At 43.0% G+C, this 24,579-nt stretch overlaps 1 protein-coding gene across 3 annotated transcripts in view; it reads right to left on the bottom strand.

Moving 5' to 3' along the window:
• MRAP2 (melanocortin 2 receptor accessory protein 2) overlaps positions 1 to 24,579 on the bottom strand; it is a 48,821-nt gene that overhangs the window by 13,348 nt on the left and 10,894 nt on the right. For all 3 annotated transcript variants that reach the window (XM_073893478.1, XM_025859985.2, XM_073893477.1), the window contains exons 2-3: positions 12,594 to 12,727; positions 656 to 755 (exon numbers count right to left, since the gene is read on the bottom strand). In XM_073893478.1, the coding sequence (XP_073749579.1) occupies positions 656 to 755; positions 12,594 to 12,720 (227 nt within the window). In that variant the 5' untranslated portion in view covers positions 12,721 to 12,727. The remainder of the gene's footprint in view (positions 1 to 655; positions 756 to 12,593; positions 12,728 to 24,579) is intronic.

Here is a 24,579-nt window from a genome sequence, read left to right as displayed (position 1 = left end):
TCCTCAAAAACATTTCTGAGTTTTTTGCAATCCACAAATGAACAGATACCTTCTGATGTTACTCAATGTTCTTTAAGCACCGTGTAATAATTTCCTCATAAATCCAAAGCCCAACACAAATGTTCTTTATCCTGCCCCGAGAATTACATAGTCCTTGGTGTTTCTCTTTTTATCCTAGTTTCAAGGAAGCTCAGTGTTGAACTCACTGTTTATTGTCAATAATTAATTCAACTGAGTACCCAGCTATAACTATTTCTCTGCTCCTTGAAATTTTTTTTTTTTTTTAAACTGGTTTTCATCCCATTTTGCTACTGTCTTTTTCCCCCCCACCGGTTTTGGTCTTGTGAGTCATCTAAATTATTTTGGGAGTAAGGAGAAAATACATCCTAATTAGTAAACATTTCAAAATAAAAATCAGGCCTGGATCAGTGTGAAACCTAGGTTCACAAGGGTCCTCTTGAAAACAAGCCCCAGAGGCAAGAGGCAGAGTTCTAGGAAGAAGGTGGATCCCACCCAAGGCAACTGGGTCCAGGCAGGAAATCCATAACCAGCCCCTTTTTTCCACCATTGGAAGCAACCCCAGCCCTGGACAGTAAGTCTGTTTATTTAGTTCCCCAAGGGACTTAATAGATATTTAGGAAAGATCCAAACTTACTCTTGGTGTGGCGCTCCTGTCTTTGTCAGCAAAGTCAGCACAAAAAACATGAAAATCACGAAGACGGCAAGACCAACCCAAAATCCAATCACAATGGAATCTGTAAACAGTTAATACTGGGATTAGTACTTCACAGCAGCTTAAAACTTGAACATTCAAGAATCTGAGTTTTTTGCTACCCCGCAATAAGAGAAGAAAGTGGACAATCTGATAAGACAATCTTGACCCATTAGTCAACGGGGGGCAGGTAAGATGTAGGGAATGAGGGCGAGGGAGGGGCCTGCGTGCCTCCAGGTTTCTGTCTCAGACAGCTTTGGGAAACTTTGGCCTTACTGATTCTTGGTTTCCGTATCTTAACAAAGGAACCCAGGACAGAGGGTAGACCATCTAGGTCCTTAATATTCCACTGAAGTTTCCTGAGTTAGAAAATATCCTTTTTAGCAGAGACTGCAATGTGAAATTTAAAAATAAATTCTGGGGGTGCCTAGCTGGCTCAGTCGGTAGAGCATGCAACTCTTGATGTCAAGGTCATGAGTTCAAGCCCCATGCTGAGCATGGAGCCTACTTAATTAAAATGAATTTTAATTCAAAGGAACCCAATTTTGTATTTTCACTTATATTCATGCAGGAATAACTCAAGTTCTCATTATTTCTTGAGGAGAACATGCAAAAAACCTCCTGCGTTCTCTCCCTGTCTTCTACCTTTCCTCTGTCTCATCTGTGGATGAAACTACTTTATGACAACTCTGTTAATACTGCTTCTTTATAAAAAAACTCTTCGGCAAAGCAAAAACAAAACAAACAAAAAAACTCTTTGGCAAAGCTAGGCTTGACCTTTTCCAAATTAAAAGAGATTCCATATGTAAAGCACTTTCTACAACGTCTGGCGTCTGAGAAAAATGTGCCTCATATTTGCCAGCTATTATGGTTAAAATTATCATCGGTTTCTCCCAGTTTACCTATACTTTAAAACCCATGTTTCCAAGTAGACAAGGGAACACTGTGTCCCTGTATCTACCTTAACTCTCAGCCATAACTTCCTAAGATCCACACCTTTTCAGGGGCTCTTACCCTCACCTGGTTGGAACAACTTTCCCCAACATAGAGCTAATGAAAGTCTATCCATCCTTCAATGCCCATTCCTTACACCATCTCCCTCACAAAGCCTGGACTAACTTCCCTAACCGATGTGTTTTCTCCCTCCTTTGAACCCTGTGACATATTTATGCTTCTCTACATGGGCCCTTCCTTGATCCTATCTTGGGTAATAATCACAAGTGTATGTCCTTGGGACGGGGATGACACTGGATTGTCTACACAAGCTGGCACATACATTATAGGGTCTCAAATCTGGGGGAGGCACCAAAGTTGAATTATTTTACATTTTCTTTTTTTTAAGTTTTTTAAATTTAAATTCAGTTAATTAACATATAGTATATTATTAGTTTCAGAGGTAGAGTTTAGTGATCCATCAGTTGTATATAACACCCAGTGCTCATTACATCAAGTGCCCTCCTTAATTCCCATCACCCCATCCACCTCCCCTCCAACAACCCTATTTGTTTCCTTTGGTTAAGAGTCTCTTATGGTTTGTCTCCCTCTCTGATTTAGTCTTACTTTATTTTTCCCTCCCTTTTCCTATAATCCTCTGTTTTGTTTCTTAAATTCCACATATGAGTGAAATCATATAACTGTCTTTCTCTGATTGACTTATTTCACTTACCATAATACCCTCTAGTTCCATCCATGTCATTGCAAATAGCAAGATTTCTTTTTTTTTTTTTTTTGATGGCTGAGTAATATCCCATTGTATCTCTATACCACATCTTCTTTATTCATTCATCTGTCAACGGACATCTGGGCTCTTTCCATATTTTGGCGATTGTGGACATTGCTGCTATAAACACTGGGGTACAGCTGCCCCTTCAGATCACTATATTTGTATCCTTTGGGTAAATACCCAGTAGTACAATTGCTGGGTCATAGGGTACCTCTATTTTCAACTTCTTGAGGAATCTTCATACTGTTTTCCAGAGTAGCTGCACCAGCTTGCATTCCCAGGATTTCTCCACATCCTCGCCAATGAGATACCACCTCACACCAGTCAGAATGGCTAAAAATATTTTACATTTTCTGATCTACTCTAAGTTTACCTACATGAGATTACAGTGAGAATGCTTAGAAATTTAAAAGAACAAAAACACATTAAGTTTAAAAAAAAACACATTAAATGTGTTTAAATGCAAAGCATTATTCTAATTAAATTATGTATTGCCCTTTTTCTGAAGTTAAGAAATCAGATTAGCAATTTACTCTGAATAATTCATATTTCATTCTACATATAGGATTGCCCTGAAGTTAATTTTTATTCAACAATGTTTATTCAGTGCTCTGGACACAGAACTAACGTGTTTATCCTTGGATTAAGAATGCCAAAGAAATAGAAATTGTAGACTTTGCCTTGAAGCCTAAAAATGACAAAAGGACAAATACCAAAGAAACATATGTACACAAATGCAACCAACATGCAATGAAAACATCTCAGTTGGGGGAACGCAGCCTGTGAAGCCCCACTGTACAGATAATGACAGTTCAGGATGCTGTACGTCATCAACTGCCTGCATAGCAAAAGCAAATTCTAAAAGTATATGCAAGAATTATACTGAAGTTCTCAGTTGAGAATTTAACCTAGTCATGTTGATTCACATTGGAAGGTGTTCGCATTAGGACAGCTTTCACACTGCAAACATGGCTGGATCCCCATCAGTCTTTCACTTCTCTAGCTCAGGGTGGGCAGGGAGGGAGGAGGGGTGCCTTTAACCCAGCCTAGTTCCTTCTCTCTGCCTTTCTAGCGCCCCAGGGAGCTGTTCAAAAGGCAGCAATAAGGTGGGGCAGAAGAAGGTCACGGCCCTCCCTTGAAGTCATAGGGGAGCAGACTAGGCAGGATGGGGCCTATGGTTAGAACTTGAGAATGCCAGTGATCCAACAGCATTTCCAAATGCTTCCTTAACGACACGCATCTACATTTCCTATCACAATATGCTTTCAGTGGCTCTGTTTATTCACATTCCTCTTCAAACAGAATTTTGCTTCCTCTAATTATTCCCATTAATTTTCCTCTACCTCATCCTCTGCCACATGGCCTGACCCTAGGGCACTTTCTTACCCAGAGCCCCTTTCGGGGAATATCAGAGATCCCCATCTCATCCCAGGAATATCCAAATGCTCTTGCAGTTTTATTTATATACCAAGTTTCATGGACATGGGCATGGCAGTCAAACAGGGAAAGCAGAGCCCCTGGCCCTCTCCAAAGCACCCTTCCCTGAGAAGGATTCAAAATAAAGGTTTATAGAAAGTGAAACTCCAGTGACTCCAGTTGGTTAAGGAAACCAGGAGAAGCCTTCCAAAGGTGTTTCTAACAGAGCCCAGCAGCCACTTCTGTCCTGTCTAGGAACTGTACAATTTAGAGGTCATTACAGTAAAGGGGTAGGGTAAATTGCCAAGGGGAATTCTAAATGGAATGTGTCATAATAAAATAACTTCCCTTCAACCTGACCATTAATAAATGGAATGAAACAGAGCAGAAAGCTGACGGTATGGCTTTTACGGGTGTGATCCAGTTTCTCCATGATTATCTCTTCTCCCCTAGGGTCAGACTAGGGCCAACTCCCCCATCCCAGTCCCCTCCTTCTCACCTCCTAAGACTAAATTGTGACATTTCCATCTCATGGTTATATGAAAAACAAGGAGTAATACTTAACTGGAAGAGAAGATTCAGGATCTAGAGCCAGAATTGTCCTCAAAGCACTTCTGGTTTCTAATGCATTAGGGCCAATTTTGTGGTATGAATTCCGGGCAAGGAGCCAATGGTGCTGTTCCAGAACTTGCTTTGACTATGCTTCCAAAGACACGCCTTACTCTAAGTCTTCACAAGCTCTAGCTCTGCTTCTCATCTTGATGACCTGGCTTCTTGCTTATTTGTCCATGTGTGTGGCTGGCGTTATCTGCGAGTTGGCATATGAAAAAAAGCATGGGATATGGCCTCCACTGATGGCTCAGAATAAAAGGATGCTCCTTCAGTCTTTCCTCAACACAGCAGCTCAAATGGTCCTACTAAAATGTAAACGTGTCCACATATTGACTCACAGGCTTTGCTTCTGCTTCTCTAAGAATATCTTATCTCACCTAGCCAAGGTCTTCCTAAATGTCTTATTTCTCTTTCCCTTTATAGCAAAATTCTTGAGAGATCTGTCTGTACGTATGGTTTTCAGTTCTTCTCCTCTCATTTTTTTCTTGAACGATTTCCATCAGCCTTTCACTCCTACCCACTCCGCTAAGACTGCTTTCAAATCATTGCCAATAACTTCTATGCTGTAAATCAAACAGTCAAGTCACAGTCCTCAACTTAGTTGACCTAATAGCAGCATTTGACACAGACCACTGCCTCATCCTTGAAGCTCTTTCTTTATTTGGCTTCCAGGAAACACAATTGCCCTGCTTTCTTCCTACCTTCCTGTACATTCCATTTAGGCTCCTTTGCTATTTTCCTCCCAACACCTCCAACTTTTAAATGCTAGCATGTGTCAGGGCTCAGTTCTTGTACCTCTTCAGTTTTCTGTCTCTACTCATTCATCCAGTCTCTTAACTTTGAATATTATTTATATGCTGTGACTCTCAAATTCACACCTTCACAGCACACCTCTCCTGCCATGTCCTATTGGATGTCTGACAGGTCTCAATTTAACAAGTCCAAAGCTGAGCTCCTGATGTCCCTGCTTCTCCCATAGTCTTCCCCATCTCAGTTCATGGCAATTCATTCTGCCAATCAGATCACAAATATTCACTTTCTATTATGCCCTATGACCAATCTACTGATGAATCCTATCAGATCTATCTTTAAGAAATATCCAGAATGTATGCACCTCTCACCACTCCACTGTCCCCATCATGGCCAAGCCACCATCACCAGCCGCCTGGACTACTGCCATAGTCCCCCCGACTGGTCTTCTGCTTCTAACCTCATCCCCTCCCTTCCCCACTTGCAGAAAGGTCTTTTTTTTTTTTTTTTTTAAGATTTTACTTATTTATTTGACACAGAGAAAGAGAGACAGCGAGAGCAGGAACACAAGCAGGGGGAGTGGGAGAGGGAGAAGCAGGCTTCCCGCCGAGCAGGGAGCCCGATGTAGGGCTCCATCCCAGGACCCTGGGATCATGACCTGAGCTGAAGGCAGACGCTTAATGACTGAGCCACCCAGGCGCCCCCTGCAGAGGTCTTATTGAAACCTAAGCCAGATGCTATTCCTCTTCTCCAAGTGACATCTCAGAGAAAAAGCCAAAGTCCTCAGCATGATCTCAAAGGTCCTATTACCTTTTTCCTCTTCCCTATTCCCTGACTTCTTTTGCTGTCCTGCCTCATATTCACTCCCCTGGCGCCATACTGGTCTCCTCGTTGCTCCTTGCATGTTCCATTTCATTCTTGCCATGTTGCATTTTCTGGAATGCTCTTCCCCAAATATCTTACAATTCAATCTCTCACTTCCTTCAGGTCTTTTCTCACATTTCACCTTCTCAGTAAAGCCTTCCATGGCCACTCTATGTATCATTTTACCTCCGCTCTCCACATCTCCTTTCCCTAATTTATTTTCTATCACTATATGGCATAGTTTGTTTATTTAACTTATGTATTGTCTATCTCACCCACTAGGAAGCAAGATCTATAAGCTGAGGTATTTTTGCGTCTTTTGTTTGCTGTTGTATCTCTAGTTCTTAAAACAGTGCTGCACATAACTGGTACTCAGTAAATATTTGCTGAAAGAGTGAATGAGTGAATGTCCATTCTGCTGGTGCCAAATATATGTCAGATATATGTCCATTTCTGATACATTATAAGGTTTAATACCAGATACATAACTTAGAGCAAAAGGAGAATTCACAGTAACCACCAGAGGTTGTTTCTCAGATGGAAGACCCTTTGAAGGTAAGACTCTGTATTGCAGCAGGCAGAAGAACCTGGTTGAACTAAAGATGGAGCTACCATCGCCAAGTATGATCTGTTACAGGTAAAGCAAATGATGATAACTGTTATCTTGTCCTCAATAAACACTTCCCCTTGAAATATCTGGCTTCTATTTTTCTGAGCCTACACCTAACTGGCTTTGAATTCTGATCTGCAATACAAGGAGACACACTTGAATGTCAGAATCACAGCATTTTAAAATGGAAGAGACTATACCAAAATATACAGTATAATAGTTAACTTAATCTTTTCTATTTTCCCATATGTCTGTGTTTTTTGTTTGTTTCTTATTCTCTTCTATGTGTCTCATACATTGTCAGGTTCCAGAAGCTAAGGTCCTCTACTTCAGTCAGATCTCTTACATCCAAACAGTAAGGACTCACACAGGCATTTTGTTTTTTACCGATGTGAATGCTAAAACTAACAAAAGCACTCCTTATTAATAGTATAGTAGGTAAAGTAAATATGTAATGTGTCACACTTCTGCCTACATTTTGCAGGAATCCTTGCCAGCTATAATCGTTTCTAGAATGTAATATGCTCAAAAAAGATTGTCAATTGTCTCTGGAGATGTACCAACCAAAATAATAGCAGCAGGCCTGTCTTCTTTGCCCCTTAAACTAAGGAAAAGAGATAAGAGCAAACTGACAGAAAAATAAAGCTTGTGTCACCAAGCTGTAAAAGTGCATATTGCAGGGAAATATATGGCAATTTGCCCAGTCATTTTGCTTTCCACTAAAATTCTTAACAAGCAAGTGTCCTTACCTAAAGATTGCCACAGAAAAACAACAGATTAAAGAATTAAAGTAAATGAAGGAGGATGATTTCATACCCTGACAGCAACAGCCTTCCATCGGATGACAGCATATCCCAATGGATTTCGTCTGCTTTTTAAAATTTCCACAAAGAAATACTGAGCAGACATCAATAAAGGAAGGAGTGAAAGCATTTAATTATTACTATTCACTTCAGGGATAAGGGATATATGGTTTAGGTAATGATTTTTTAAGGAACAAATATAGAAAGCCCTTGATCCATTAAATGAGTAACTCTGAAGCCCTCTGCAGGCCCACTAGTGGAGACCAGGACGTGGGTACCAGCCAGAGTATTGTTGTAGGATTTTCTCTGCCTTTGGCTGCTTTCCCACCCCCACCCCATTCTTGGTCATGCCCCTTCGAAGAATGAAGAAAGAGGTAGACCAGATGAAGAGTGGTGGGCAGCAAAGCAAAGTTTATTGAGCAAAATATAAAGCTCCCAGAGAGGGAGGGGGCCCAGGAGTGTCGCACTTAGAGTTTCTAAGTTTAGGGGGTTTTATGAACTCTTTTGCAGAACTATTTTAAGGAATCAGGGTGTGCTGAGTTGTGCCAAGCAGGACTTTCGTCATATATCTGGGGCTTATGTCTTAACTGCCCCTTGCCCGTGATACTGACAAATGTTTTGTGGTTAGTTGCCTTATTTGAGGATGTTTTGCCGAAGTCATTTCTGCAAAGGCTGCAAAGCAGAATGCTAGTGGGGTCCATCCTGTCTAAGCTGTAAAACAGAATGGCAGTGCTGTTTTGTCTTAGCTGGCCCAACTCCGTATTTTCATTTCACTGTAATTGGGAGCCCTGGCCCTGACTACCCAACTGTCCAACTAATTCCTAACAGTATCACTGCCCTCTGATTGCCCCACTAGAGGCCTTGCCACAGCCACTAGCCATCAGTGGTTTCCTGGCCCCAGGGACCAACAGGTGAAGCCTGGGGTTTTGCAGTCCTTCCTGCAACAGGGGAATGGGGACAAAGGCTTGATCTCTTAATTAAGCTGGAATGGAAATTGACCAGGATGGAGACTTAGGAGGTTCCTGAGCTCCCCTCCTTCCACAAACACATTGAATATACAGTTGCGTATGGAGGAATTCCCTCTGAAAGATATCCAGAAACTAGCTAAGTCACTCCTACACCTCCGGCAAATGAGGAAAATACCCACAGGAAAATGGGTAGGAAGGGCTGAGACATACTCTTGCCATAACCCCCACCCCCAGCGCAGCAACATACAGTTGGAAGGAAAGCCCCAACTTCCAGCTTCTCCCTAAGAAGGGAAGGGTTTGGACAGCACATCCAGAGTCCCACTTTTAAGACCCCCACTGCAGAGATGGGGCCCTAAAATGTCTAGCTCTGAAAGCCAAAAGGGCTGGGGTCCATGAGAACCCAAAAACTATATAGGAAACAAGCAGTAATTCATGGGCAGGCAAGCCTTCAGCACAGCTATCCCGCCAAGGCTCACTGCAGAGGAAGCAGGCAAAAACACCCATTTCCCATTCTTTCCCTGACAGGAGTTTATCTGCATACTTTAAAGGATGCAGCCTCCAGGGCCAGGCTTCTAATTTAGCACCCATCTAGTGGCTGCCTGCAATCTTCCCCAGAGAGCAGGGGAGCTGGCAACCAACCCTGCCTTCTCCCTCCAGCCTGTTCCAATCATAAAACCAAGTCACCAGCATCTCCCTGGAAAGAGCTCATACACAAGTCTGACACCCTAACTTTTGTGGCTACAGCCCAAGGGAAGGCCCCCAGTCTCCTGGCTCTGATACCAATGGTGCTTACATTCAGGAGTCCTACAGGACTGTAGGAACAAAGAAGCAGTTCTTAACAAGCACCAGAGCACTTTCCCATCTATCCACTTGGCCGAAAAGAGAGGAAGCAGGCAAAAACTGAAAGAGGACTTCCATTACCTCCATTTCGACCTCAAACTTTCTAATTGATTAAGTTCTTCTTGCCAGCTTACCTCTTTACTCAGGCAAAATATCCTGGAGCAAAGCATCCCGTGATGGGAAGGAAACTACCCCATCCAGCAATAAGGACTGTCCTGAGCCAGCAAGACCCTGCCCATGACTGACTCCAAGACAATGATCAACCTGACCTTTACTGCCCTCCTGTGTCCATCATTTTTTTTAATATATCAACCTGGCAGTATCTTTGGCACTTTGGAGACCATCAATGACACTAGTCTGCAGTCTTCCCAATGTCGGCCTCACTGAAATAAATTCCTTTCTTGTTCCACCAGCACTCATCTCCCTGCCTTTGATTTTGTCAGCTGCAAGTGGCCAAACCTGGTCTGTTTAGGACCCCCAGAGCCAGGTGTTCTTGGAGCCCTGGGCCCCTCCTACCAAACTTCCATCTCCTAGTTTCTCACTGGCAGGGATTTAATTACATACTTCCCCCGCTGCTGCCTAAGGGTCTGGCTTCTAATCAGGCTGCATCTAGGTAGGTGCTGACCACAATCCTCCCTTGGGGACACAGGCAGGTCTTGACACACCCTCAAATACTGGGAACCACTAAGAACAAAGAAATTTGCTTTTTTTTATTTAAGATTTTTTTTTTTGAGAGAGAGAGAGAGAATGAGAGATAGCACGAGAGGAAAGAGGGTCAGAGGGAGAAGCAGACTCCCTGCTGAGCAGGGGGTCCGATGCAGGACTCGATCCCGGGACTCCAGGATCATGACCTGAGCTGAAGGCAGTCGCTTAACCAAATGAGCCACCCAGGCGCCCAACAAAGAAATTTGCTTTGACAATCATAAAAACTCAAGAGGCAACTAGGAGCCCAGGGTAGGCTGAATGACAAGGTCAATCTCCTACACAAGACCTACCACTCAAAACTGGGAGAGGTAGCTGTTTTCTCTAATGCACAGAAACCAGCACAGAGAGTCAAGGAAAATGAAGAAATAGAGGAATATATTTCAAGCTAAAGAACAAGATAAATCTCCAAAACCAGATCTTAATGAAATAGAAACAAGCAATTTACCTGATAGAGAGTTCAAAATAATGGTCATAAACATAGGGGGCAAGCTTCTTGACATCAGTATTCACAATGATTTTTTGGATTTGATACCAAAAGCAAAGGCAACAGAAACAAAATAAATAAGTGGGACTACATCAAACTAAAAAGCTTCTGCACAGCAAAGGAAAGCACCAACAAAGGGAAAAGGAGAAAATATTTGCAAAGCACATATCTGAGAAGAGGTTAATATCTAAAAATATACAAGGAATCCATACAATTTAATACCAAAAAGCAACCCAATTAAAAAGTGGGCAAAAGACCTGAACAGATATTTCCCAAAGACATCCAAATGGCCGAGAAGCACATGAAAAGGAGCTCAACATCACTAATGATCAGGGAAATGCAAATCAAAACCTCAGCGAGATACCACCTCATCCCCGTTTGGACATCTATTATCAAAAAAGACAAGAGATAAAAAATGCTGGTGAGGATGTAGAAAAAAGGGAACCATGGTGCACTGCTGGTGGAAATGTAAACTGGTACAGCCACCATGATAAATAGTATGGAGTTTCCTCAAAAAAGTAAAAATAGAACTACCTATGATCCAGTATTCTCACTTCTGGATATATATCCAAAGGAAACAAAACCATTATCTTGAAGAGATATCTATATTCCCACATTCACTGCAGCATTATGCACAATAGCTAAGGTATGGAAACAACCTAAGTGTCCATCACTTACATAGATGCACACACACACAGACACACACACATACACACTAAAATATTAGTTGGCCTTTAAAAAGAAGGAAATCTTGTCATTTGTGACAACATGGATGAACCTGGAGGGCATTATGCTATGTGAAATAAGAACCAAAAAAAAAAAAAAAAAGTCAAACTGATAGGAACAGAGAGTAGAAAATTGGTTGCCAGGGACTGGGGGTGGGGAAAACAGGGAGAGGTTAGTAAAAGGGTACAAACTTTCAGTTTATAAGAGGAATAAGGCCTGAGGATCTAACATATAACATGGTCAATATAGTTGACAATATGTATTATATAACTGAAATTTGTGGGAGTAGAACTTAATTCTTCTCACCAAAAAATAAATAAATGAAGGCAAATATCTGAGGTGACGAGTGTGTCGATTAACTCAATGGAAGGAATCCGTTCACAATGTATATGTGTATCAAATCATCACTTTGAACCCTTTAAATATATTACAGTTTTGTCAATTATACCTCAAGAAAGCTCAACAAAATTTAGAAAGCCTTCCTTACAAGGGAGCAGCGCGTGAATGTGGGGGATCATGAACACCAACACACGTCAGAATGGCAGCATCCAGGAAATACTAAAAGAGCAAAGGTATTTCCTTTGCCATATTTGCATCTCCATTTCTAATCTTTCTTTTAGTTCCTAAGGTGTCCCATAAAGCTGAACCAGTTAAGAACCTAACATTTTTATTGCACTATGGATATTCATTCTGAAACAACCAAACATCTCTGGGATATTTACTGGGTAACCACAACAGGACCTGGGAATGGGCAGTAGTTCCTGGAAGACAGATGCTTTGTGCTGACCAGGAGCATGCAGTTATGACTGGAGTTGGACAGTAACCTTGCACAGAATTGTATTTCCTTGCTTTGTGCTGGATTATTAATCACTCCAATAACATGAAGCACAATTTATGCCTATCATGCAGAATTAGGAATGGTTGCAGGCTATTCCAGTCCATCATTATGAATGCACACAGATAGACTGCTCTCTACAGCCCCAGAAACCCAGCAGGGCTGAAAGGATGCCGTTGACCATGAGATACCAAAGAAGGTTCTTCAAAAAATAGTTCCAGACTTTCCTTTTGTACATATTTTTGATGGTCCAAATGTTCACACAGTTTGGGAGAGCTGGAATGATTAATACTTTAAAAAGAATCTCAGTTTGAGAATGACATTGACTCAGGGTCCCCCACTAAGGGAATCTTTCAAGTTCTTTGTCACTCATGTAATACCATCCCTGAGCAGTCAGCCTATGTTTGGGAGGGGGTGTTTTCTGGGACTTGGGGGATACAGAACAGAGTTGTGTAAAAAGAATGTTCAGGAAAATTAATCACTGGGGATTTCACAGGTTAAGACAAATACATTATATTTACAATGGGGAATTGTATAAGACTTACATTTATTAGCCTTCAGTCCTTCAAAGGAAACTGGTCCAATCTCATAATATTCATATTCCCAGGTGTAATCAGAATTAGGTGCAGATTGCTGGGACGTTCTGTTAGAGATTAATCTCTGGGCAGACATCTTCACCCTGCACAAATGGAGAAAGGCAAGTGTAGAGCCTGTTAATTCATCCTCAACTGCACAGATACTCTACCTGCTCTTGACCACATTCAGAAGTTCAGAAAGCAAAGGCATCAGTGAGGTCCCATCCACGAGGTCAGGGAGAGGTCTTCAATCGCTGCCTATACTTTACACCAAGTGGCCATTGTTTCCTTTTATCTCTCTGCTAGACTGGAATGTTTTTTTAAAATCAGACACCATGTCTTCTTTTGTTGCTGTCCCCCAGGACTTAACCTAGTGCCTGGCACATAACCAACTTTCAATAACTGATAAATGAAGAGAAGAAGGGAGAGAGTATATCAAAGCCTCTGAGCTTACAACTTCAGCTCCACCACCTATACCTGTGTGAATATGCAAAGAGTCTACAGAGAATAAATAAAATCAGTACCAGAAGTGAACTTGCACAGTATACATATATGGAGCACCTGCTGTGCAAAAATAAAGACAAGCAACCAAAGGCTAATGAAGTGGGGTGGCAAAAAGAAAAGAGGTCAACAAAAGCCCCATAATGGGAGAAGATCCTCAGTGGAAGCCTGAATCTTGCCTACTGCTTACTCCTAAAATTTGTCCTATTCTCAGGATGTCTCGAGTGTCTTCTTTGTGATGATTTTAGACTTAAAAACTTTGACTTCTTTGAAACAAGAGGTTGCACTGCACAGCATGGATGCCAAAGGTGACAAATCAACCGAGCCAGTATTCAATATTGAGCATCTACTGTGTGCAAGACAGTGTACATTATGAGATGGAAGAAGATGCTTGAGATACAAGTACAGACCCTACAGACCTTGCTTTATATTGGGGAAAGAATACAAAGTAACAAATAGCAGTAATATAAGGAAAAATTTGAATGAAAGATCAGCCAAAACCAAGATTCTCTGAGAAGTCACAACCACCGGGTCCCACCCCTAAGAACTTTCTGAAATTCCCCTTCTTCTACCCACCTTGGGTCAGTATCACCCACTGCTGCCTCTAGGGCCCAACCCCCAGAGAGGTTGAGGCAAAATCACCATCACCATCACCCCTCTGCCCCAAGGCATAAATCTCATCTTTCCCTTTTCCTTTCTTCCCTAATCCCCAGTCCTGGACCCCACAGAAACAGACTCTAACCCCTCAGTATCATATTGTTCAAAAGATAGTGTGCTCTGATCCAGAGATAGAGGCTAGTATCAGAACTGGAGTGTTACTGTGAGTGCCCAGACAGACAAATCATTCCTTCAAAGGGAGAAGAGAATGTACCATTTCTGATTTGGAAAAGAAAGCTATACAAATTTTAAGAAAAGCTGACCTTCAAGGAAGTATTCAGTAGCCTTTCTAACACCAGCACAAAAATAACATAAAACCATTACCACAGTATTATCTTTGGTCTTTTTATTATTTGAACAAGAGATTATTTCCCTTGATGAAATAAATTTCCTCAGGAAATGAAAACTAATAACTCAAACCTAAGAAACACTATGCTTGTTTATGAGCACTTCCTCCAGAAGGAAAGAATTGTGTCTGTGAGAGAAGAGTAGCTCTTCAGTTGTAGGGTTCAGAGATAAATGGCAGATTCGGATAAACATAATGTGCATTTGAGAATTTTAAGACTTTCACACCATGCAGGGAAGATACTAGATTTGAAGCTGGAAGATGAGGGTCTTCATATTTGCTCTACTTCAGTTTGATATGTTGCCAGGAAATGGTTCTGGCTACAGTCACTAGTAGACACCATCATCACCCACCGGGCCCCCTTCTCAAGCTGCCTCACTGGTTTCTCTGCTTCTACCCTTACTGACCAATTGTAATCCACTCTTCACTTATCAGCCAGTGATTTAAAAAAAAAAATTGTCCTTTTCCTTCCTTTGCTTAATATTTTTAATGGCTTCCCATTGCTCTAATGATAAAGTTCAAAATCTTTGAAAGGTCCCACAAGGTCATGACTTAGGTCTTACTGTCTCCTCTTACCTTGCCTCATACCCTATCAAACCATGCTGGCATTTCTTGCAGTTCCTTGGAGACTTCCTGCTATGTTCCCTGCACACATGCTCTTCCCTCTGGCAAGAGTATGACTCCCACCAGCCCATCCTAACCCATTCCTCCTTTCCTGCTTATGCTTATCTACACTAGGGTGGGCAAATCTGGACTACCACCTGTTTTTGTACAGCCTCCAAGTGAAGAATGTTTTTATATTTTTTCATGGTTGGAAAACAATTTTTTTGAGAGAGAGAGCACCTGCGTGCACACGAGCAGGGGGGAGGGGCAGATGAAGAGGGAGAATCTTAAGCAGGCACCACACCCAGCATGGAGCCTGACTCGGGGCTCAATCTCACAACCCTGAGATCATGACCTGAGCTGAAATCAAGAGTTGGATGCTTAACTGTCTGAGCCACCCAGGCGCTCCTGGAAAATAATTTTTAAATAATATTTTGTGATATAAGAAAATTATACGAAATTCAAATATTGGAGTCCATAAATGAGGTTTTACTGGAACACAGCCACCCCTGTTTATTTTTGTATTTTTTTATGGCTTCTCTAGCATTACAACAGCAGAGCTGGGTAGTGGCAACAGAGACAGTATGGCCCAAAAGCCTAAAACATTTAATTTCTGGTATTTTGTAGAAAAAGTTTGCCAACCCTCCTTTAGAGCAATGGGGGGGGAATCTAAGCTTCAATTTTCCCATCAGGAAAATGAAGATGATAACAGTACCTATTTCATGGAGTTGCTGTAGAGATTAAATGTGATGTTACATGAAGTATGGGTAGCCAGGACCCAATTAAGATCAATACATCGCAACTAGCACTATTATTATAAGCTAAGAAATGCTAGTCTGGGATAGAAAAGCCTAGGCCTCTTCTTCAAGCATCACCAACTCTCCTGCCAGCCAATTCCTATCAAACTCACCATGTGGGTTCATTGATCTGTGCGCCCTAGACAAATGAATAAAACTGTAATAAAAAATAACACAGAGGGCATTCATTTAGATGCTTTAAAAGTTTTAATGAGAAATATATGCATCATGATTCATGTTGTTCCATCAAGTCAAAAATATGGTAACAATCTCTCCTGTTTTTTAAGGAAAATAATATAAAGTCTGGTTTGATAATCTCATTTTTATTGGAAATCAGGTATTACAGCCATGTAATAAGCACAGCAGAGGGAGGCCCTAGATTTTATCTAGTATTGAAATAGACAACAGAAAAATAGCAAAAAGGACATAAAACCCTGAAGGAAATAAAGATGGGAGTGTTTTCCAATCTCTGTGTAAGCTGTTCTCCACATCTGTACCTAATGGTGACCCCCACCTGTGGCTGCCCAGGCCCACACGCCTAGCAGGTCTCCCCACGACTCTCTCAGGTCAGAAAGAAGCATTAGGGCCACCCTCACAGGTCTGGCCAGGAACTAGCAGACTATGTCTGTACAAAACATCAGAGATCAAGAGATCTCAACCCCTGGGGCACCTGGATGGCTCAGTCATTAAGTGTCTGCCTTCAGCTCAGGTCATGATCCCAGGGTCCTGGGATCGAGCCCCACATCGGGCTCCCTGCTCAGCGGGGAGCCTGCTTCTCCCTCCACCTGCTACTCCCCCTGCTTGTGCTCTCTCTCTCTCTCTCGACAAATTAATAAATAAAATCTTGAAAGAAAGAAAGAAAGAAAGAAAGAAAGAAAGAAAGAAAGAAAGAAAGAAAGAAAGAAAGAAAAAGAAAGAAAGAAATCTCAACCCCTTACCCACCACAGAGAAAGTGTTTTTTCATTGCTTCTTTTATTCTCCCTTGTACCATTCCTGTTCATCTACATGAACTATTTAGGGATGGCTAGGGAGCAAGGGGTCATACAAGTCACATGTGCAGAGATCCTGAAAGTGGAGAGTCCGTCCTTTAAGAGAGGAGCAAAGTGCTGGCCTGGAGACAAGAGGGAGTGAAGAGCAGAGCCAGACTATCAGAGGTTCTCCAGGGAAGCAGAATGAAATGCTAGACAACTTCTGCCATCATTTTGGTAGCCTTTAGATAACAGGGGGTGGGGCAGGGGGTGGGGGAAGGCTTTTGTTTTTGCTAGCTATTTCATCTATGTTCTCGAATCCCAAAGTTAGATTGGGGGGCGAGCGTCTCTGGCCCCCCCTCTCAAGCAGCCACCTAGCACCCTTGAAAAAGCGGATGAGGCAACAGTTTTCATCCAAGTCTCAAGGTGATTAGCTTGGGCCACCAAATACACAAGGACAAGAAATAAACAGAAGACTGGCGTCTGGCCAGATTTTGTACACTGTCCATTTTTTGAAGCCCCATGTTGCCTGTCTGAGTTTTGCAGAAACAGAAGCTGGCACTGATTCACCGTTTGGAAAATAACAGCACATCCGGGCAGCCGGCCCCAGAGTCTGATATTCGCACTACAGTGTGGAAGCAATGTCTGAGCCATACCTCCCACCTCCCGGGGTGGAAGAGGCAGTGGGCACCGCGGCCCACTCACAGGGCTGCTGAGAGCAGGCAGCTGCTAGCTCCTGAAGCTAGCAAACTGGAAGTGCAGGGCTCAGCCAAGCAGCTGCCTTCTGTGCCTTTGGGGGTCCTCAGCACCCCCTCCCCAAATCTCCTCTCTGCCCAATTTCTTCATTATATTAGCCTCATGAAAAGCAACTTCCAGAGGAAATGCATTCAAAGCAAGCTTCCTGGAGGAGCAGCTGAAAGCACGTCTGCCAACAGCAACAATAACGAAAAATCACAACTGTACCTCAAAACCACACCTGAAAAGGAAGTTAACCTTCTCCATGTGCGCATGTGGTAGTTTAGCCCAAGGTCTAGGATTGGAGGAAGGAGGAAGATCTCAAACCCAAACTTTGTAAGCACGGTTAGCAGGCTGCAGACACCTCTCAAGGCTGGGTAAACATACCCCCTCCTCCCATACACCTTCCCAACACCCATTCCCTCTCATTCCCCGATCTTTCTTCCTCCGACCCAGCTTCCCACCCCACTCCTGGGCACACTCTGCCCATCTTAAAGACAGCTCAAGCAATTCTCTCTTCCTCCTTCAAACTGGGAAGATGCATGCAGACACGGACCCTTCCATAAAGTGAGTAAAGGCTCTTCGCGGCCTCCCTTGCAGGGCCATGATGGGTACACATGCCAAGGGGGTTATTTCCTTGAAGTTGGACCTTGATTTCCATACTAAGGTATAAACATCAGCAGATGTGTTTTCCCAGTGACCACCAATTCAGTCATAGGACTAGAACATTAAGGAGAGATCCAAAAGATGCCTATACATCCTAAAAATGTGCGCACGCACACACACACACATAAACAGCTGAGAGCACAGCAAGAAGGGCACTCGGAGAAGCTGCTGGCCAAGGTCATGGATCCAAAGCCCCACAGTAACCAGTATGCACAGAGAAAGACGGAATGACCCATTCAGATTTGAGATCAAAAGTCCCAGTTGCACGCTATCTTCTTTCCCTTCAGTGCCCAAACTTCAACTGTGGGCATGCCAGCCAGGACGCCAACCTCTGTTCCAGCCTGGGCCATAAAGGTCTCATTAGGTCTCATGTACTTATCTCCTTCTTCCTTCTATTCCCAGGAACAACTGTCCCCAGCAAAACAGAGAAGTCACTCTCGTAATCCATCACCCTTTCTCTCTCCAAGCAAAGGCATTTGAGAAACCAAACGTAAAGTCTCACTAGGCTGCATTCTGGCAGCTGAGGAGCCCAAGGTCAGAAGTTCTGAACTGCCGCTTTAAAGAAGCTTAGTCCCCTCGTTGCACAGAGATGTGACTAGGCCCCCAATGAAGACTAAGGGTGCACTCAGCTTGTCTGCATCTCAGTGGGGTAGGACCACACAGAGATCAGATGAGAGTCTGCAAGCTATGAGTCAGGCTCATGATAGACCAGAGCCCCTGGGTATTCCTAACACATTTCCATAAGGCAACACATCCTAGCAAGGAAGTATGCTTTACCTTCTAAAATCAGAGCCTCTGCGGTCTCCTCCCAGGGCAGTGCTTAAAAAAGGCAGACATTTTCCCCCAGTGTACTTTTCCTTTTTATAGACTCTGTGTGAGCCACTACCTTCTACTTCTACTCATTTCTTTAATTTTCAAGTTTGCAGATTCCTTTTCTGTGAACCCATTTTAAGTCAGTAATTTCTTTCATGGAGTGTGGATTTTTATTTTTATTTTTATTTTTATTTTTTATTTCTTTCAATTGAAGATGTCTTGCTTCTGGGATTTTGAAGTCTTCTCCTTTTGACTTGAGCATGCATCTTACTTTTGAAGTCTGCATCTCTGGTCACTCAGTTCAGCCTAGAGATATTACCCCCCCCCCCCCCCCCCCCCACACACACCACACACCTCTTCCCTTCTCAAATGGACATATTCCCACATTTCTCTACTCCGTCAAGTTTTATGCTGTTCCTGGGTATTTCCTAGAAAGTACTCAGTTACCCAGCAGACCTCAAAAATATGGTGACTGACAGCTGACAGAGAAATTCTGGATGCATCTTCTTCCTGTCTACCCCGACACCTCTGCTGCATAGCAACAACTCGTTTCCAGGAGCAAAACAGGGAACAGCAAGTGTTCCCAAGCCTGAAGACTGCCCCGGTCTTAAAATCAGAATCAAGGCCAATAAAAGAACAACTTCCAAAGCCAGAAACAGGACTTCATATTTTGTGCTGATAAATATTCAGTCAAGATCTGAAATGGCGAGATGCTTAATTAACAAGTGGGCATCCTTCCTCCACCTGCTGGCGCCTCAAAGAGGACAGTGGTCTGGACTCCTAAATCCAGCTCCTTCACTTATGCCCTGGACAGCCACAGAGTAGTCAACAGACTAGAAAGTAATTTTTTTAAAGTTAACATTTCCTGACTCTGTTCAGTCCAGCAAATGCTTACTGCACAAACTACTAGGTGCTGGGACACAATGACTATCTGTGAGCCCTTCGGAGACGTCTTTGGAGATGGCAGCAGATCTTTGCCTCACACCGTAGTACAGGCGATGCTAGGACCGCATGGACCAGTCCTCCAGTGGCCTTCTCCTCCCTCCGGTGTCTTGTCCGTAAGCACCAACAGGGCACGGCCTCCTCTGCTTTGCTCACCACTGTATTTCCAGCAACTCACACAAGGCCTGGCTCACAGCAGAAAGGCAATAAATACCAGTTGATTCAGTTTCTTATTCTGTGGAGAAGCCATAGAATTATCTTTTTTCTTTTTTTTTAAGATTTTATTTATTTATTTGAGAGAGAGTGAGAGAGAGAAAGTGCATGGGGCAGGAGGGTCAGAGGGAGAAGCAGACTCCCCACCGAGCAGGGAGCTCGACGCGGGACTTGATGGATCATGACCTGAGCCAAAGGCAGTCGCTTAACAGCTGAGCCACCCAGGTGCTCGAATTATCTTCTTTCATTCTCTTACTCCACCCTGAACTTGAGAGCAGAGTTCTCCCATTCTAACAGAAACTTCAGTCAGACAGGGAGAAGAACATCATACCCACACAGGGGGGAAGAAAACACCCCAGAAAGAAGCTGGGAAGCCTCCATCTGGAAAGGATTTTCCAAAAAGAGAGATGAGGCATGGATGGGAGGTAGGTGTGGGGAAGGCAGGCACGCTGCCCCCAGCAACCGCACCTCAGCCCCAGGTCTGAAGATTTAGCAAGCTGGGTTTTCACAGTCCTCCAAGGGCAAGAAACGTAATGAATTGAGTCACACTGACCAAACGTAGGAGAATGATTTATAACCATAGCATCAATTTGGTGAATTACAATAAGGAATAAAATGGCCAAGGAGACCGGAGCACATGCTTCATGTGATCTGGGAAGCAAACTTTAAGATCCAAAGATTTACTGATGACTGTGGAATTAGGGCAAAGGAGTTATGTAATATAATAAAACAGGGCTCTACTCCTCTACCCCACCACAGGATGCTACCCTGCTACTCCTATATCCCAACACGGATGTCCTACTATAGCCAAAGTGAGGCCACTCCTGTGGCGGGTTGAGGTCCCACCCCAGAAATGCATTAAGTTTAACTCCCACCTCTTTCTACATCTTGCTTTCCTTGGTCTGTACTTCAAGGAATTCTAGGCATATTGAGCATATCAGTGGAATCCCAAGTTGACCACTCTATTACAGTAAGGTTTGCTGGGTCCCCGATACTTCCATTTATTTTTTATTTTTTTTAATTTTTATTGTTATGTTAATCACCATATATTACATCATTAGTTTTTGATGTAGTGTTCCATGATTCATTGTTTGTGCATAACACCCAGTGCTCCACGCAGAATGTGCCCTCTTTAATACCCATCACCAGGCTAACCCATCCCCCCACCCCCCTCCCCTCTAGAACCCTCAGTTTGTTTTTCAGAGTCCGTCTCTCATGGTTCGTCTCCCCGTCCGACTTACTCCCCTTCATTCTTCCCCTCCTGCTATCTTCTTCTATTCTGGAGCCTTCACAAAAAGTATGTTTAAAAGTACTAGAGTCAAGTCAAAAAACCAACTATCAAAAAGCAGTGTTTTACCATGAGATATCACTTCACACCCATTAAGATAGCTGTTATATTAAAAAAACAAACAAACAAACAGAAAATAAGCATTAGCAAGGATGTAGAGAAACTGGAACCCTCGTGTGTTGCTGGTGGCAATGTAAGGTGGTGCAGCTGGTACCAAAGGCAATATAGCAGCTCCCTGAAAATTTCACCATGGAATACCTTATAACCCAGCAATTTCGCCTCTGGGAATATTCCCCAAAGAACTGAAAGCCGAGACGCCAACAGATATTTGTATACCAAGGTCCATGGCAACATCATTCACAATAGCCATAAGATGGAAGCCATCCAAATATAGATTGGCAGATGAGTGGATAAACAAAATACAGTATGTACATGCAGTGGAATATTATTCAGCCTTAAAAAGAAATTCTGACACACGCTACAACACGGATGAACCTTCAAAACATGATGCTATGTGAAATAAGCCAGACACACAAGGGCAAATATTGCATGATTGCCGTTATATGCGGTACCTAGAGTACTCACATTCATGGAGACAGAAAGTAGAATTGTGGCTGTGGAGGGCTGGGAGAAGCAGGGAATGGGAAGTTATTATTGGGTGGATACAGAGTTTCAACTTGGGATGATGAATAGTTCTGGAGACAGGTAGTGGTGATGGTTGCACAACAATGTGAACGTTAACGTTATATACATTTTACCAAAATTTTTTAAAGTTCTAAAAACTTTCTTAATAAGAAAATAATAAAAATCAGCACTTCCCACCCAATGTACTTGAGGGAAGTGTAACTGAGAGCTCCCCAAAACAAAAGACCCCCCTGGGGACGTCCAGGCACCCCTCCCCGGGGGCAGGGGGCGTCCTTCCTCTATGGCCAAACTTCAAGTTGTATTCAGCTCTGCTCTTTTTGAGAGACTCTGTGGTGATTCCTTTCCGTGTAAAAGGAACATTCTGTCTAAGCCGTGGGGAATCCTCCTTCTCCATGACCGCTTCCCAAGCCCTCCTTGTGACCAGCTTCACCTTCTATAGTCCCTGTCATCAGCCAACCTCATTGCAGCGGAAGTCCAGTATCAGTTACCGTTCCAAAGCTTCCAGAGCATTCTTGTGGATTACATTTAGAGTCACTAAGAGGACAGGGCACCTGGGTGGTCCAGCCGGTTAAGCGGCCGGCTCTTGATTTCTGCTCAGGTCCTAACCTCAGGAATGTGAGTTCAAGCCCCCTGCAGGGCTCTGTACTCAGTGAGGCCTCTCCCTCTGCCTCTGCCTTTTCCCCCCAGCTCACGCACATGCTCACTCTCCCTCTCTCAAATAAATAAATAAATCTTAAAAAAATAGTAATAAAGTCACAAAGAGGAAGCATGTAATCTCCTAACGCTAGCTCTAGCGTCTGGGGAATGTTAACTGGAGACCAGCTAGAATTCGTGGACCTGGGAAACGGGACTGCCGACATTTTTATTTTGCCAAATAAGGACATTTTTTGAAAATGACTATTATTAATAATTAGCATCCTTATAAGAAAAAAGTCATTTGAAGCACCTTCCAAGTGAGGAAGAGATAATCTCATAGGAAAGGTGGCCCTCTGCAAGAAAGGAAAGGTGGCAGGCTGACCAACATTTTCAAAAGAAGCAGGCAGTTTTATGTGGGTGTGCATCACACCACCTCTGTCCACTGAGCTCACATGCTAGCTGCCTGAAGCAGCTTAAATCTTCATTCTCTCTGAAAGCAAAGGAAAGGACCGAAAGGGACGTGGTGAGATTTTTTTCTACAGAATCTATGATTCTGTAACTTAATACCAAGATGCTTTCCATTTGCATCACAAAATCAATGATGTGTGTCTATTTGTAAAAACTGTGTGTGTGTGCACCTGAGTGTGTATATATATACAGTACAACCCGGGTATGGTGCTTTCACAGGCTGAACTGTGTCCCCCTAAAATTTGTATGTTGTAGCCCTAACCCCCGCATACCTCAGAATGTGGCTATATTTGAAGACAGGGTCTTTAAGAAGCAAGTTCAAATGAAGCCATTAGGATGGGCCCTAATCCAATCTGACTGGTGTTCTTACAGGAAGTGATAAGGACACAGAGAGACACCAAGGCCACCTGGGCACAGAGGGACAACCGTGTGAAGGAGACAGCAAGAGGAAGGTCACCTACAAACCAAGGAAAAAGGCCTGAACAGATCCTTCCCTTAGTTCACAGAGGAAACCAACTCTGACCCCTTGATCTTGGACTTCCAGTCTCTAGAACTGTAAGAAAATAAATTTCTGTCGTTTAAGCCACTCAGTCTTTGGTATTTCTGTTTTGACAGCCCTAGTGAACTAATACAGCTTAGATGAATTAAATACACTGTCCTAGAAAGTCCATTAAAAATGACTTACATTATACCAACCACTTCTACTGTAACTAAACAACAAATATATTTCTGGAAAGAAAACCATTTTTAAAATGTTATTAATCTATCCCACTATATGTTGTCTTTGCCAAATACATTTATGACATTCCCATCAACATGTCTTTCAAGAAGAAAGAGCATTAGTTTTGTACATGCTAAAATTAGTATGGGTCAATTCAGCCCAACAAGGGTATTTTAAACACAATGAGCTCAACTATGAAAGATGTAGTGGATGTTGAAACGTCAAGGCCTGTGCCCTCAAAGAATCTGGGCTTGTCTTTGAAACCAAGTTCTCCTCTGTTGAAGTCACCCCTTCAAATACACACGCACAGAGGTTAAGGTGCAACACAAAAACCTGATGACACAGGCAGACAATAGGTGAACAGGCTCATCACAAAAGGGAGGCTCCTTATAGCAAAGGAGCCAGGTGGGGGAAGGCTCAAAGACAGGCAGTCCTCTGAGCCTTTGCCCACTCTATTCCACCTGCCAACCTGGATTGCCATCTACCCCTCACTCAGGATGCCTGCCAACCTTTGAGAATAGAGCTCAGTCACCACTTCCCCCACAGAGTCCTGCCCAAGCCCAAGAGGACTGTGTCCCTTCCTTCAAATCCCGTCACATGGAGTACCTGAATCTCTCACTTTAGTAAGGAGAGTATAAGTCAGACTCCCTCAGGATCAGACTTGGCCTCTCACCGAACTCTTCTGCTGATTTATAGAGCTGCTATTATAAAACATCACAGCCAGGTGAATTACCATTTTAACAGTACTAGGGAAACAAGCACCATATCCGTTTTAATTAGCAGAGTTTGGGAAACACTTGGCATAATAGGGCTAAGGAGAGTGAGACTGGCCATATCTTAAATCACTTTGAGGATGATCTGGCAAACAAGCCGACTTTGTATTTATTGCTCATGCTATCTGTCTCCAAACAGCACACACTGTTATTTACGGCCCCAAGCTGAATCGTTCTTTTGACA

Source organism: Callorhinus ursinus, unplaced genomic scaffold (assembly GCF_003265705.2).
Source record: "Callorhinus ursinus isolate GAN/ISIS: 27379988/994484 unplaced genomic scaffold, GSC_fseal_2.0 scaffold6, whole genome shotgun sequence".
Lineage (NCBI taxonomy): Eukaryota > Metazoa > Chordata > Mammalia > Carnivora > Otariidae > Callorhinus > Callorhinus ursinus.
The sequence above is the reverse complement of the archived record's forward strand: the minus strand, read 5'-3'. Positions and strand labels throughout refer to the sequence as shown.